The 14,911-nt window shown below is 42.7% G+C and overlaps 1 protein-coding gene across 1 annotated transcript in view; it reads right to left on the minus strand.

Annotated features, from left to right (window-relative positions):
• Positions 1 to 347: 347 nt before the first annotated feature.
• Positions 348 to 14,911, minus strand: part of Mrpl42 (mitochondrial ribosomal protein L42) — a 20,219-nt gene continuing 5,655 nt past the window's right edge. Inside the window, exons 4-6 of the mRNA XM_028783100.1 lie at positions 12,550 to 12,634; positions 9,627 to 9,790; positions 348 to 518 (exon numbers count right to left, since the gene is read on the minus strand). Coding sequence (XP_028638933.1) covers positions 473 to 518; positions 9,627 to 9,790; positions 12,550 to 12,634 — 295 coding nt within the window. The 3' untranslated portion in view covers positions 348 to 472. The remainder of the gene's footprint in view (positions 519 to 9,626; positions 9,791 to 12,549; positions 12,635 to 14,911) is intronic.

Here is a 14,911-nt window from a genome sequence, read left to right on the forward strand (position 1 = left end):
AGACGCGGAGGTCTGCCCGTCTCTGCCTCCCAGGCACTAAGATTAAAGGTGTGCACTACTACACTCACCATGTCCGGTGGCTCACAACTGCATTCATGTGTACACGTACTTAACACAAAATTTAAAAAAACAAATAAAATAAAAAGAGGTAGAAACAGGTGGACCTCAAGGCCACTCGGGTCTTGGTCTTGTTCCAGGACAGCAAGAGAGACTCTGTCTCAAAAAACAAAATAAATAAGAGAGAGAGGGAAAAAGACTTCAATGTTTGAAAAGGAAAATAAGATCAAGTAGGCTCCTTAAATAAAACCCTCAAATTCAGAATCAATAAAATGAAATACACTCTTGAATACATAAAAGGGTATTTTTATTATTTTCCTATGTACCATCTTAATGAACACACCATGTACATTTTCTCAGCTGGCAAATAAGACACAGAGCAAAACTTCCTCAATGCTCAGAGAATCGAGAGCAGTCACCTGTCTTTGGGAGGATTCAGTTTCTTACGACGTCTGTGATACCTTGAGAAGAAAAAAAATATTGGAGGTAAGATTATTCCAATATTAGTTGTTCCAAGTAGATAGCTTAAATTTCTATGATTATTTTCTATTTTTGTTAGAATTATTTGAAAAAATCAATAAAACTTTATACACTATTGCATACTTCAGATATTTCTTAGTAATAAGCCACATTCCCCCTTTATGAAAATTATTTCCAGCCGGGCAGTAGTGGTGCATGCCTTTAATCTCAGCACTTGGGAGGCAGAGGCAGGCAGATTTCTGAGTTCGAGGCCAGCCTGGTCTATAGAGTGAGTTCCAGGACAGTCAGGGCTATACAGAGAAACCCTGTCTCGAAAAAACAAAAAACAAAAAACAAAAAAACAAAAAAAAATTATTTCCTATCAATTAAACAATTTGGAAAATCTCCTTTCAGAACTTAAGGACAATTTCACAACCTGGATTAAAAGCAAAAATTAAAAACAAATGCTTATCTTTAAAGAAACTATATCATAGCCAGGCAGTGGTGGCGCATGCCTTTAATCCCAGCACTTGGGAGGCAGAGACAGGCGGATTTCTGAGTTTGAGAGTTCGAGGCTGGCCTGGTCTACAGAGTGAGTTCCAGGACAGCCAGGGCTACACAGAGAAACCCTGTCTCGAAAAAAACCAAAAAAAAAAAAAAAAACTATATCATAAATATGTTCTATAAAAATTGTATTGATAATATAATTATTTCCTCTGAACAGAACTGTAAAATCATGTTTCAATAATTTACAGTAGAATTAATATTTTTGCAGTAAAATACAGAATGTGACCAAGAATGCAAGCAATCAAAATGAGATTGTACATAGCTACTGTGCTTTCTTTGGCAATCAGAAGTACACTGAAAATTATAATAACTAATGCAAGTTCAGACATCAGTGGCATCTGAGCTGCACTCCTCAGACCTCAGCACCACAGAGCATCCTGCTATTGGGGGTTGGTCTTGTGTACTGTAGATACAGATGCTGATTTTGTACCCAGACTTCTTGTTACAGTATGGACGTTGGCAAGGTCAAGCATCTCCAGTCTTAATGTTACATAAAATTGTTTTCCATCCTTTCTGATTGGTTAATAAAAAGCTGATCAGCCTATGACTGGGCAGGAAAGGACAGGAGAGGCAGGACATCAGATCCCAGTGAGATCTCAGGTAGAGGGGAAAAAGAAGAGAGGAAAGACACAGAGAAAGCATGTGGAGACACCAGGATTCACCATGAGGGCACACATGGAGCAGAACAAGACTAAGATGACAGGTAACAGGGCATTTACCTGGATTATTAACAGCTGAGTTAGGTCAGAATGGCTCAGAACCTGCCCAGCTTAGTGCCAGCAGCTTGTTAATAAAACACCAGGTCTCTGTGTCTTTTACTTGGGAGCTATAAGGGCTAAAGTGGGCGGAGAATGCCCTGCAGTTATTTGAAAGCAAAGAGGGGCATAGCAAACCTCCCAAAAATAATGTCTGGTCTGTTTTCTGATTATTATGTCCAAACACAAAAATACACTTGTATTTCATATATGTATTATAGAAATTTTGTTTGAAGTTTGAAGATAATTTTATATAATATTTTTAGTGTAGCTGTGATTTGGCTGTAACTCTTAAAACTGAGTTAAGTACAGAATTTTCCACTTGTGGAATCAGGTCAGTGCTCAAAAATCTTTCAGAGCCAAGAATGATGCCCACTTTGATCCCAGCACTTGGGAGGCAGAGGCAGGAGGATATCTATGTTTGAAGCCAGCCTGTGTCTACAAAGCATGTGCTACCATATCCAGCAGACAAATTATTTCTAAAACCAACTGACTTCTGGAAATTGAAATTAAAAATCCAATAGTGTTTATATCACAATGAAAGGATTTGAGATAAATTTATACACTGCAACCTGTAAATGAGTTCAGAGCTGAGAGTAGTGGTCCACTTGGGGGTTCACGTCCTCAGGAGGGTGAGGTAGGGAAGACAAGTCTGAGGCTAATTTGGAAACATAGCAAGACCTGTCTCAAGAACACCTGACACCTCAGCCTTGAAAACACACACATATAAAGTAACATTATATGGACTGAGCAGGCTTTATTTTAATATTTAGGAATATTCATAACTATTTATATAAATCATATATATGCAACAACAATTAAAGGAAAAAGTCGTGAATTTGAATGAAAACAAGGGTGTGAACAAGAGAGGCTTGGAGGAAGGTGAAGGAGGGAGACCAGAAGGTAAAAATGTATAATTCTATTATAATCTCAAAAAGGAGCAGAATGATTAAAACAAAACCAAGCAAACAACAATTAAAAACAACAACAACAACAAGCCAAAGCCCCCCCCCCCAAAAAAAAAACACCATTACAAAAACTTTCTAACCAAGTGGTACTGACCCATGCCTTTAATCCCAGCACTCGGGAGGCAGAGGCAGGTGGGTCTCTTGAGTTTGAGGCTAGCCTGGACTACAGAGCAAGTCCCAGGAAGACCAGGGCTGCACAGAGAAACCCTGTCTCAAACCTTTTTCTAAAGACTTAACTAAATGGAAAACTGTATCATTTTCCGAGATATAAATATCTAGTTATGTAAGGCATCAACTAGCCTGAAATTGGCCTGGAGACCAAATGTTACTCTGTTTGAGATTCCAGCAGGCTTCTTAAGAAAAAAGCTTTTTAGAGATGTGCTGATTTCAGACTTTAGTCATAAACACAAAGGACAGGATTGCTAAGAAAACTCTGAAAAACAAAAGAGTTAGAGGACTTGAGGCATCTCCAGGCGCATTCTGGTCACTGGGACCTACGTCTCTACAGTGCTACATGTAAGAGCCAGCATACATGTCAACAGAGGACTTGAGCAAGAGGCTAGAGGGGGCAACGGGAGGGAGAGAGTCAGCCCCGGGCTTCTGCTGCAGCTACAAAGCTGTTGGAGCTATGCTGGAGCTCAAACAGCACAGACCTGAGAGGTACAGCACAGGGGCTACTATGTTTACCTGCAGGGACTGGGGCGAGCAAGGGGATCTCCATTTTGTACCTTTGTGCCTTTAAAGGCACAATGTAATACCTCTAAAAACATTGAAAAAGATTATATATCTCATTTTTAAATCATAGTGAGTCCCATTTTTTTGATTGCTTACCTTAAAAATTGTGAAATACTGACAAATCAGTGTATATGTTGCTTGAGTCTTGAAAAATGGTTCACTGATGTTCAAAAACAAATAATCAAAAATAGAGATGTGGACAAGACAGATCAGTGAGTAAAGGTGTCTGCTACACAAGACTGGCAACCTGAGTTCATTCCATCCTTGGAACCTACAGACATCATGCACAAATGCCAATGTGTGTGTATACATACAGATACTAAGCAAATATGTACTGAATGATCTGAAAGGACAATAATTCTAGGCTTTCTTTATGCATACAAACTAGCATCTGGGGTTTTCTGCTGAGCTCTTTATTGGGAGAGGTATTGGGACAATCAATTCCGCCTAATTAAAGTCTGCTTATAATTCAAAGTGCTTCACAATCCTGAGGGGTAAAGATATACTAGGAGATTGCATTAATTAGCAGTCAAAAGCTAATTAGTAGCAATTAGATGAAAGTAAATTAAGATTAAACATAGGTAAGATCCTAGATAACACACTCTGAATAGTCTCCTTGCCTTTAGTCTTTCTCCTTCCAGTGAAATACAGACGGGATTTTCACAACTTCAGTGACTTGGTTATGAACAATGTTTACAAAAGATTAAAGCGATCTGAATGCACAGGAAAGCAGCATGTAACAAAAGCCAGGAAGGATGCTGAAAAATAGGCTGGAATTCAAGTTTCTGGATAATGTGCTAGGAAAAGGCTGGGAAGATAGCTCAGTCGGGAAAGTGTTTGCCTTGCAAGCCTGAGGGCCCAGGTTCAATCTCCAGCATCAGTGTAAACAGAGCTAACCGGTATGGCACATCTAAGAATCTAATGAAAGATACAAAGCTATGGGATGGCTTCTTAATTTGCTTTCATGAACTCTAATAGTTACAAAGACAGGTGAAAATCTAACAATATGCATAAACAATAGTCCCAAGTGGATTGAAAAAAAAAAAAAAAAGGAAGAGAGGCAAGCAGGAGAAGAGAAGAGATTGCCATGGGGGAGGTGGATGGTGAGCACGTGGCCATGAGGGCTGGCCTGATGGAGTACGAGCGGCCCACTGGAACATAGCGGAACATAGTGAGTGATACCTCAGGGATCCCCACAGGGAAGTAGACAAACTAGCAGAGTCTACCCAGCTCTCGTGCTCTAAAGCTTATTATAAATCTAAAGGTTTGTGTGTTTTTATTTGGGAACTAAATGATCTGAAATGGACTAGAAACCGCTAATAGATTCTTTCTTTTTTTTTGGTTTTTCGAGATAGGGTTTCTCTGTGTAGCCTTGGATGTCCTGGAACTCACTCTGTAGACCAGGCTGGCCTCGAACTCAGAAATCCGCCTGCCTCTGCTTCCCAAATGCTGGGATTAAAGGCGTGTGCCACCACTGCCCGGCCCCCTAATAGATTCTTAAAGGAAACATGGGAGTGTAGCAAAACCCCAGAATATTAATAACCACAACATGTGTTAGCCAAAAACTCTTAATTCTTTTTTCTTAGAAAAGATACACAAATATATCACCTTTAGCCTGTAATCCAAGTATTCAGAGGCTGAAGCAGGAAGACTGTGACCAGCTCAAGAGATGCCTGGACTACAAAGGAGTTCCAGGTCAGTGTGGACTACAAAGTAATAATATCCTGTCTCAAAACAAAGCAAGTGCACAGTAAGGACCCCACCCCCTCGGTTTTTATAGATTGTTAAGTGAGGGGCTTCTTTAGATGAGGGGAAGAAAGGTTGTTTTACTATAGAGAACCAAAAACTCTGGGGAAAGTCAATTTAAGACTTTTGCCTGGGAATGGATGATGGTGCACCTTTAATCCCAGCATTCTGGAGGCAGAGGAGAGGCAGGCAGATCTGAATTCTAGGCCAGCCTGTCTCAAAGGGTTAAAAAATTAAGATGTATTTATCTTATGCCTGTGTTTGCCTACATATGTCTGTGCACCACACGATAGCCTGCTACCTGTGGAAGCAGAAGAGGGCATCAGATCCCCTAGAACTGGAGCTACAGACAGTCATGAGCTGCCATGTGGAGATGCTGGGGACCCAACCCAGGTCCTCTGTAAGAGCAGCCAGTGCCCTTAAGTACTGAGCCAGCTCTCCAGCCCCTAGGTTAAAATATTTTAAGGTCAGTGACACTGAGGAAGTGTTAAACTATATAGCACAGTGGGTTGTATGTTGTCCATACAATGACTGTAAATAAAACTGTCAAGAGTTTAGCTGGACATAGTGACATACACTTTTAATTGTGAGGCAGAAGCCCGTGGATCTCTGTAAGGTTTGGGCCAACCTGGTGTACAAAGAACATTACAGGCAAGCCAGAGCTAGCTACATAGAGAGACCTTGTCTTTACAGACAAAAAAGCTAGGAGTTGGGTAGGAAAGATGATTCCACTGGTAAAGGTACTTTAATAGTTCCATCTCTGTGACCAAAATGGCGGAAGAGCATCAGTGCTTGCAAGCTGTCCTCTGAGCACCACATGCTCAGTCGGGCACATACATATCCTCTAATAAAAACAATGGCAGGCTCAACATCACCGAGAAAGGGAGTATGAAGTAGTAACCATAGGAACCCTGCCACACTGAAGGACGGGGAGAAAGGATCTCCTGAAGAGAAACTGAAACAGTACAGAGCCCCAGGATCCAGAGTTTCAGGTACTTAGGGATGGCCTATACTCTCCAGAGTCAGTGTAATTAACAATGGTTTCATCTTCCTCACTTCCCTATTCATACTAACGGCACCACTACCCACTAACACATCCGGTCACGAATGCCCCCAACGCTCCCGCCCCCAGGTCCCTGGTTCCCTGTCACACACTTACTACTAATACAGTTCTTAAAGCATAGCCTGTCTTTCTTCATAAAGCACCTGTACACCTCCCTTCCCCTTCTTAATCTTGGCCTGCTAAAGTCAACGTCTTTCACTAATTATTGTAATGGCTTCCTAACAAGTCTCTCTGTCCGGTCTTTCCTTACGTCACTTTGTCTCCTCAAGAGGATCCTTAAAAATGTTTTATGGCATAAATGTTGGACATGCAGGTCTGCATTCTAAGTCCCCAGCATAAAATCCTCATAGACCCTTCCCACATCCACAGGAGGCTCCTGCCTGTGACAGTGGGAGCCTGGCACTTCTCCATTGGAGGACGATCAAGAAGCAGAGAGAAGAGTCCAGGCAGGGCCAGGCTTCAGTCCCCAGAGGACCATACCCACTGACCACATTTACCACACAGACCCTATCTTCTGAGGGTTTTATGATCTCCCAACACAGTATCATCAACCAGGGACCATGGGCTCAAATATATGACTTATGGGAGGTCATTTGAGGATCCACCGGCATTCTGTGCAACCAGAGCTACTTGCTGTTTCCTCCATATTTCATCCAACAAGCTAATCCTCCTGCCTGGGCAGCTGTCACCATTCCTCATACATATACCTGAACCACCTTTCAAGGTTCAACAACAGCTTTTTAGCTGTTCATACTCTACTGCCTCCTCAACTGTAACAACTGTGAACAGGGGATGTTTCCAGCACCGAACGAGCCTCACTGCAGCAGTCTGTGACTATACTCGGGAGCTCGGTGGGTGTGTGCATGTCAGCTGCAGTGTCAGCTCAGTGCTGCACACTGGATTGCACAAGAGAGCAAGAACAGAGCTTGCTCACACAAACAAACAGAAACAGTTTGGTTTGGAAGAAGAAAGACAGGCCAGGCGGTGGTGGCGCACGCCTTTAATCCCAGCACTTGGGAGGCAGAGGCAGGCGGATTTCTGAGTTCGAGGCCAGCCTGGTCTACAGAGTGAGTTCCAGGACAGCCAGGGCTATACAGAGAAACCCTGTCTCGAAAAAAAAAAAAAAGAAAGAAAGAAAGAAAGAAAGAAAGAAAGAAAGAAAGAAAGAAAGAAAGAAAGACTGAGAGAAGATTCAGGGTTAGTAGGAGCATAGCTCCACAGGAGAACACAGTACTTAGCATGTGTGGGCCCTAGGGCTGATCCCCAGCATTGCAAGAAAAAAAAAATGAGTTTATTGAGGGGGTGGGGGGTGGGGGAGATTGGGACTATAGCTCAGAGTTCAAAGAGTGTCTCTAATTCATAAAGCTCTGGGTTCAATTCCCAACAATTCAAAAACCAAAAACTAAGCAAATAAAGGAAACATGTGTTTATTTAAATGGGGTGAGGGTTAGTGGTGAAACGCCTTAGTGGGAAAGGCACTTGCCATCTGGCCTTAAGACCTAAGTTTGATCTTAGGAACCCATATGAAAGGTGATCACCAACTCCCCAAGTTATCCCCCAATTGACCCATGCTTCCCCCCACCCCAAACAAACAAATAAGTGTAATAAAATTGTATTTGAAAAGAGGATAATTAATCCCAGCACTTGGGAGGCAGAGGCAGGTGGATTTCTGAGTTCGAGAGTTCGAGGCTAGCCTGGTCTACAGAGTGAGTTCCAGGACAGCCAGGGCTACTCAGAGAAACCCTGTCTCGAAAAACCAAAAAAAAAAAAAAAAAAAAAAAAAAAAGAAAAGAGGATAAACAAATAAACAAGCAAACAAACAAGTAAATAGAAGGGTCTAGGAGCTGGTTCAATCATTAAAGTGTCTTCCGTGCAAGTATGAAGACCAGAGTTCAAATCCCAGCAACCTATGTAAAAAGCCAGCCAGCCAGCATGGCAGTGGGCACACGTAATCCTAGAACTGAGGAGGCAAAAGCAGGAGCATCCCAGGGCCATGCTGGCCAATCAATCTACGTAATCAGTAAGACCCAGGTTCAAGAGAATGACCCTGTCTCAAAACATACAGTGAGAACTGGAGAGATGGCTCAGTGCTCAAGAGCACTGGCAGTTCTTCTAGAGGGCCTGGGTTCAATTCCCAGCACCCTCTTGGTGGCTTACAACCATCTCTAACTCCAGTTCTAGGAGATCCAATGTCCCCTCTTCTCACCTCCTGGGGCACTGCGCACATGTGGCGCACACACTTGTAAGTAGGCAAGATGTGCACATAAAATAAAAATAAATAAATCTTTAAAAATAAGTAAATAGGGTGTGGGGGGGAGGGGAGAAAACAGTGAATATGGTGAGGGGTGACTGAGGACATGTAGCATTCATCTCTGGCACTAGCACAAAAATGCGCGCACACACACACACACACACAGAGGACTACCTTAATCACACAAAACAGGAAGATGGAAGCCACAGTCAGGCAGAGGATAAGAATAACACAAAGTGCCGGGCAGTGATGCGTGCGCCTTCAGCACTGGGAGACAGAGGCAGGCGGATCTCTGAGTTCAAGGCCAGCCTGGTCTACACAGTGAGTTCCAGGACAGCCAGGACTACATAGTAAGACCCTGTCTCGAAAAACAAAAAGAAAGGAAGGAAGGAAGGAAAGAAGGAAGGAAGGAAAGAAGGAAGGAAGGAAGCAGAATACTACTATGTGAGCATTATGAACAGAACAGCAAATAGTTTTTAAAGGAATTAGGGACAATATTTACTGACCAATCAGACCCTGCAGGATTGGAGGGAGGAGGTAATAACTCAAGTATCTGTGAGAAATGGATGAAGGGTGTCTGGGGAGACGGCTCAGAGGTTAAGAGCACTTGCTGCTCTTGCAGAGGACACAGACCCTGGAGTCGCAGGGTGGCTCCAGTCCCAGGGGATCTGGTGGACTCCTCGGGCCTCCAGGGGCAATCACACATGTAGTATACTTACACAGACACAAATCACTCATACATGTAAGATAAGGAAATAAATCTTTAAAATAAAGGAACGGATAGGGTGCTCAGAGTAAGATCAGTTATCAGGAAGGAAAATGTAAAAGCCGTAATAAAGGACTAGCACAGACTAGAAGAACCTCTGAAAGGTTCTTGCATTAATAGAAATAAAGTGTTAGTTTAGTTTGCTTTAACTCCAGGATATGCAGATTGAGAAATACACCACCGTGGCAGAAGCTGTCACCGCAAAGGCAGAGATGCGCATGCGCGGTGCGACTTGCACTGCGGGACGCCGTGAACTTACTGTCCGAGCGGGTACCAGCGATGCTTTGTGGTGAAGAACACCTTGCTCAGCTGTTCTATCATGGCCCCTTGGTCCGGCTGCCGGCGCCTTCCTTCTAACTTGGTCTTCAGTATGTGCTCGTGGGTTTCCTCATTATTATGGAGAAGATCTGGTTGAGGGATGGGCTATAAGATAAGCAAATTACAAATGATGAAGTGTAGAACCGTAAGCTGGGAACTGACTGGTCTTGTGATGAACCAGCGACTGCCCTCAGCAATTCACCCCGCTGCCGTACAGTGGGTAAGTTACCAGAGCACCCTCAGTCAGGTAGCTAAGTTATTCAAAGTCAGAAAGACTCATCTACCTACAAAAAAATCTTTAGGTTTATTTTCCAATAATAGAAGTTCTTACTCAACTATTTTACCTCACTGATAAAGTACTTGTTATTTTTGTTTCTATTTCCCCAGCATATATACTGGGACCAATGTAATTTTTTTTTAACTTGCAATGTGACAGTTTGCTTTACATATTATTAAGGAAAGAACAATGAAGAATATATAACAGACAGACCTCTGTGGGAGTCTGAGTAAGAATGGCACCATAGGCTCACATTTGAATGTTTGGTTCCCAGTTGGAACTGTTTGGGAAGGATTAGGAGGTCTATCACTGGAGGTGGGCTTTAAGGTTTCAAAAGCCCATGCCAGACCCAGCCTCCCTCTCTGCTTGTAGATTAGATATAAATTCTAAGCTACCGCTCCAGTATCAGGCCTGCCTACCTGCCGCCATGCTCCCTGCCATGACGGACTAACCCTATGAAACTGTATGCAAGCCCCCCGCCCCCCACTAAGGGATTTCTTTTATAAAGCTGTCTTGGTCTTGGGTCCTGCAGCTAAACCCTTACTTCCCCTTCTGTGAAATCAGGAGTAACATCTATCTCATCGGGGTTGACGCAGATCAAGCGAATGGTAACATGTGCTTGATGGTCCTCAAATTCTTAAAGATTCCAATAGATGGTCGTTACTGACATTTCCCTTAAGGCCCCCACCTGTACAGAATACAAGTGCTACAAGTATATTTTAAAGAAGTACTCCTTAGACAATTCAAAATCTGAAAGACTGACTCTGATATAAAGCTGACTATTAGTCACTGTAAATGACTATCCCTTGAAAGGGTCTAGCAAACATAGCATTAGAGCTGTAAGAGCTGTCAGAATCAAAATGTAGCTACAACAAAAGTATCTGTAAATAAAGCTGGGAGCTCTGAGATGCTCTCGCATACATACATCTGACAGCAGAACTAGCGGAGGCTCACTTGAAGCCACAACCCTGCACAAAGTCCACTACAATCACACACCTGAGCTACAGCCGCCCTTGTTACTGACTCCTGTGAGGAAGAACTGGTGCGGCAAACACCCCTGCTGCTACTTGGCTGACCTTAAATAAGAGCTTTCTCCTTTAGGTTTTGATAGTCAAATGTTTTAAGGCAGGCATGTGGGCACTCACCTATAATCGCAACACTGGGGAGGCTGAGGCAGACGACTGTCGTTAACTTAAGGACACTCTCAGTTACAGAATGAGTTCTAGGATAGGCTACAGTGAGACTTTGCCTCAAGAGGCTTACCAACTATTTGTTGTTTTTCGAGACAGGGTTTGTCTGTGTAGCCCTGGCTGTCCTCTAACACGCTCTGTAGACCAGGCTGGCCTCAAGCTCACATATATCCGCTGCCTCTGCCTCTTAAATAATAGGATTAAAGGTGCATGCCACCACAGCCTGCTAGACTTCCCCACTTTAAATAAAAAACAGAAACCAATCCTTGTAAATATTAAAAAGAAGATGCTTGGGGTCAGCAAGACACCGGTAGATAAAAGAGCTCGCTGAGAAAGCCCGAGAGCTTGGTTCGATCCCTGGGGGCCACATGAGGACAGAGAGAGAGAACTGTGTCTACAAGTTCTCCTGTGGCCTCCACACTCATGCCATGTCCCTCCATCACTGTTATATTGCTGTGAAGAGACCCCAATGCATGGCAGCTCTTACAAGGGAAAGCAATTGGAGCTGGCTTACAGTTTCAGAGGGTTAGACCATTATCATCATGGCGGGAAGGATGGCAATATGCAGGTAGCAGCTAGAGAAAGAGCTGAGGGTTCTACATCCAGACTCAAAGGCAACAGGAAGAGAAAGACAAACCTCAAAGCTCACCTCCAGTGACTTCCTTCAACAAGACCACGGCCCCTAATAATCTCTCTCAAGTAGTGCCACTCCCTAATGACTGAGTATTCAAATATATGAACCCATGGGGCCACTATTTGGGTCTTTGCAATGGTCCAGCAGGAAAGCACATTTGGCCCTGGCCTAAGAACTTGATTCAATTCCTGCGACCCACTTGGTGGCTGGAGATAACCGACTCCCAAAAGTTATCCTCTAACTTCCACATAAAGCATGTACATGCTCACACACTAATGAATGGACTCTTAAAAGTCAAAAAGATTATCAGAATCAATAGCACAAAAGCTATAAAACACTACTCTAAAATACAAGTCTTGCATGATATATAGCAGTATTGGATATATAATATATTTTACAGGATTATTTTGTGCGTAAGTGTGATTCTGGGGATTCAACCCAAAGCCTTACAAATACTTGATGAGTGCTCTACCAATCTCCTAGATTTTTAAGTTTTAAACAAGGTCTTGCTAAGATGAATTTGAAATCCTTCTGCTTCAAGCTGAGTGGTCGGGATTACGGGTCTCTGTTACAAAGCCTAGTTTTCATCAAATCTCTTAGGTCAGAAAAATTATATCCTAATTCCCCTTAAATAGTTCCCTTGTATACTAAGAAAGTTTTTAGGAAAGAAGATAAAAACTAAGAGGAAAAATCAAAACAGTTCACTAGAAAAGCTAAAAGACCCAAAACAAATGCAGGCTATCCAACAGACCACTGTACGTACTTTGGTGTGTTCGTAGGGGATGTCCACGGATGGGTGGTAGCACACTATTGTCCTGCCGTCGGATGTCAAAGCCAGGTCGACCTTGCTGAAAGGGAGTGTTTTAGAAACACAGTTAAAGCCTCCTCAAGGCAGCTTGATGCTTTTAGGTCTGGGTTGGGGATTTTTGCGGTAAGGTCCCATTCTGTACCCCAGCTAGTCATAGAACTATGTAGCCTGCACTGACCTCCAAAGCTTGGCAATCCTCCTGCCTCTGCGCCAAAGTGACTGGATAATAGACACATATCATGATATCTAGCAGAACAACTTTTATTCTGAGATAAGATCTCATGTATCCCAGGCTGGTTTCGAACTTACTATGACCTTAAACTGTTAATCCTCCCGACTCTTGTATCCCATTAAGAGTACGGGTGTGCCCAGCTAGAATGATGACTCTTAATGAGAACATTAATGAGAAATCAGCCTGCATGCTACACTGCAAGCTAAGCCTCTAGCTGCTGGAGACTGGAAAAGCTCTGAAACTCGGGCAGTGGCACAGGCTCCGCCCACATGCACTACTGAACTAAAGTGGCTCAAGTCACAGTAAGCCGCAGGAGCAAATGCAGCCCCAAGGATACGGCTACTGCTGCATATGCCATCAGGGGACAAACCAAGAGCTTCTGGGATGACTTTTATTAAGTCATGGATAGCTACACATCTGCCATACAAGTCAGTCCACCTTGGAAGTTCCATATTACGATAGAGGGTAGTCTACAGGCTGGAGTATTTTGAGGAAACTTTCTAAGATAAACCCCAGCCCTAAACCCCAGATTTCAAGATGCTATCTTAAGCTGGGCATACTGGCACACTCCTTTATTCCCAGCACCAGAGAGGAGGAAGCAGACAGGTCTCAGAGTTTGAGACTAGTCTGATGGACAGAGTGAGTTCCAGGACAGCCAAGGATACACTGAGATACCCTGTCTCAGAAAAACAAACAAAAATCAACAACAACAAAAAAGAATCAAAGAACAAGCCGGGCAGTGGTGGCACACGCCTTTAATCCCAGCACTTGGGAGGCAGAGGCAGGCGGATTTCTGAGTTCGAGGCCAGCCTGGTCTACAGAGTGAGTTCCAGGACAGCCAGGGCTATACAGAGAAACCCTGTCTCGAAAAACAAAACAAAAAAAGAAAATAAACACAGAAAGATTATGTTTAAAAAAAAAAAAAAAAAAAAAATCAAAGAACAAGAAAGATGCTACTTAGAACTTAACACAAATAATTCTAGACAAAGAAGAAAAACAAAGGAAAAATACTGAAAAGAGTTACTGAACTTTTTAGCCTAATTGAAACATTAATTGGCAATTCTTTGCTGGCTCTAATCTAAAGAGGCTCTGAGCAATTTTATGCTTAAGGTAACTAACAGAATTGAAAGTTTACAAACTGATAGGGGCTGGCGAGATGGCTCAGTGGCTAAAGGTGCTTGCTGCCAAGACTAACAACCAGAATTTGAGCCTGAGGACCCACAAGGTGACAAGAGAATTGTCCTGTAACCTCTACATGCACGTCATGGTCTGCACATGCTGTCACACAGATAAAGAAATGTAATAAAAAACTGTACATATGGAAGATTGAGAAACTATATTGAATATACTTGTATGCTTCAAGTATATAATTATTTAAATTTAAATGCTAAAATTAATTAACCACAAATTGCTAAAGGGAACATGTATTGCTTGATTGGAAAACCTAGTACCTATAACATATGTGACAACTAAGACCATAGCAGTTTAACCACCAAAAAAAACCCAAAAAACAAAAAAACCCAAAAAACCAGTAATGAGACCATAAATTGTATTTCATCTGCTTTAAATGGTTTCAGTCTGATTTTACCACTGAATTCTAAACACTGATCTTAACACTGAATTCTGAACATCACTATAATAACATTTCCACTATCGAATTTTATGTATGTATGAATGTATGTATGTATGTATGTATGTATGTATGTATGTGTTTGTCTCTGTCACAAAGGCCTCACTTTGTGCCTCTGGCTAACCTGGACCTCACAGGGCCTCACCTCCATCTGCCTCCCTAGTGCTGGGAATTAAGTAAGTACACCACCATGCCCAGCCCAAATGAGTATTTAAACTTTTTTTTTTCTTTCGAGACAGGGTTTCTCTGTGTAGCCCTGGCTGTCCTGGAACTCACTCTATAGACCAGGCTTGCCTCGAACTCAGAAATCCGCCTGCCTCTGCCTCCCAAGTGCTGGGATTAAAGGCTTGCACCACCACCGCCCGGCTAAACGTTTTTTAAAAGATTTATTTACTGAATTTTATGTGTAAGAATGTTTTGCCTGCACGTATGTGCCTCACGGGTGTTCCCAGTGT

Source organism: Grammomys surdaster, unplaced genomic scaffold (genome assembly GCF_004785775.1).
Source record: "Grammomys surdaster isolate TR1022 unplaced genomic scaffold, NIH_TR_1.0 958, whole genome shotgun sequence".
NCBI classification, from domain to species: domain Eukaryota; kingdom Metazoa; phylum Chordata; class Mammalia; order Rodentia; family Muridae; genus Grammomys; species Grammomys surdaster.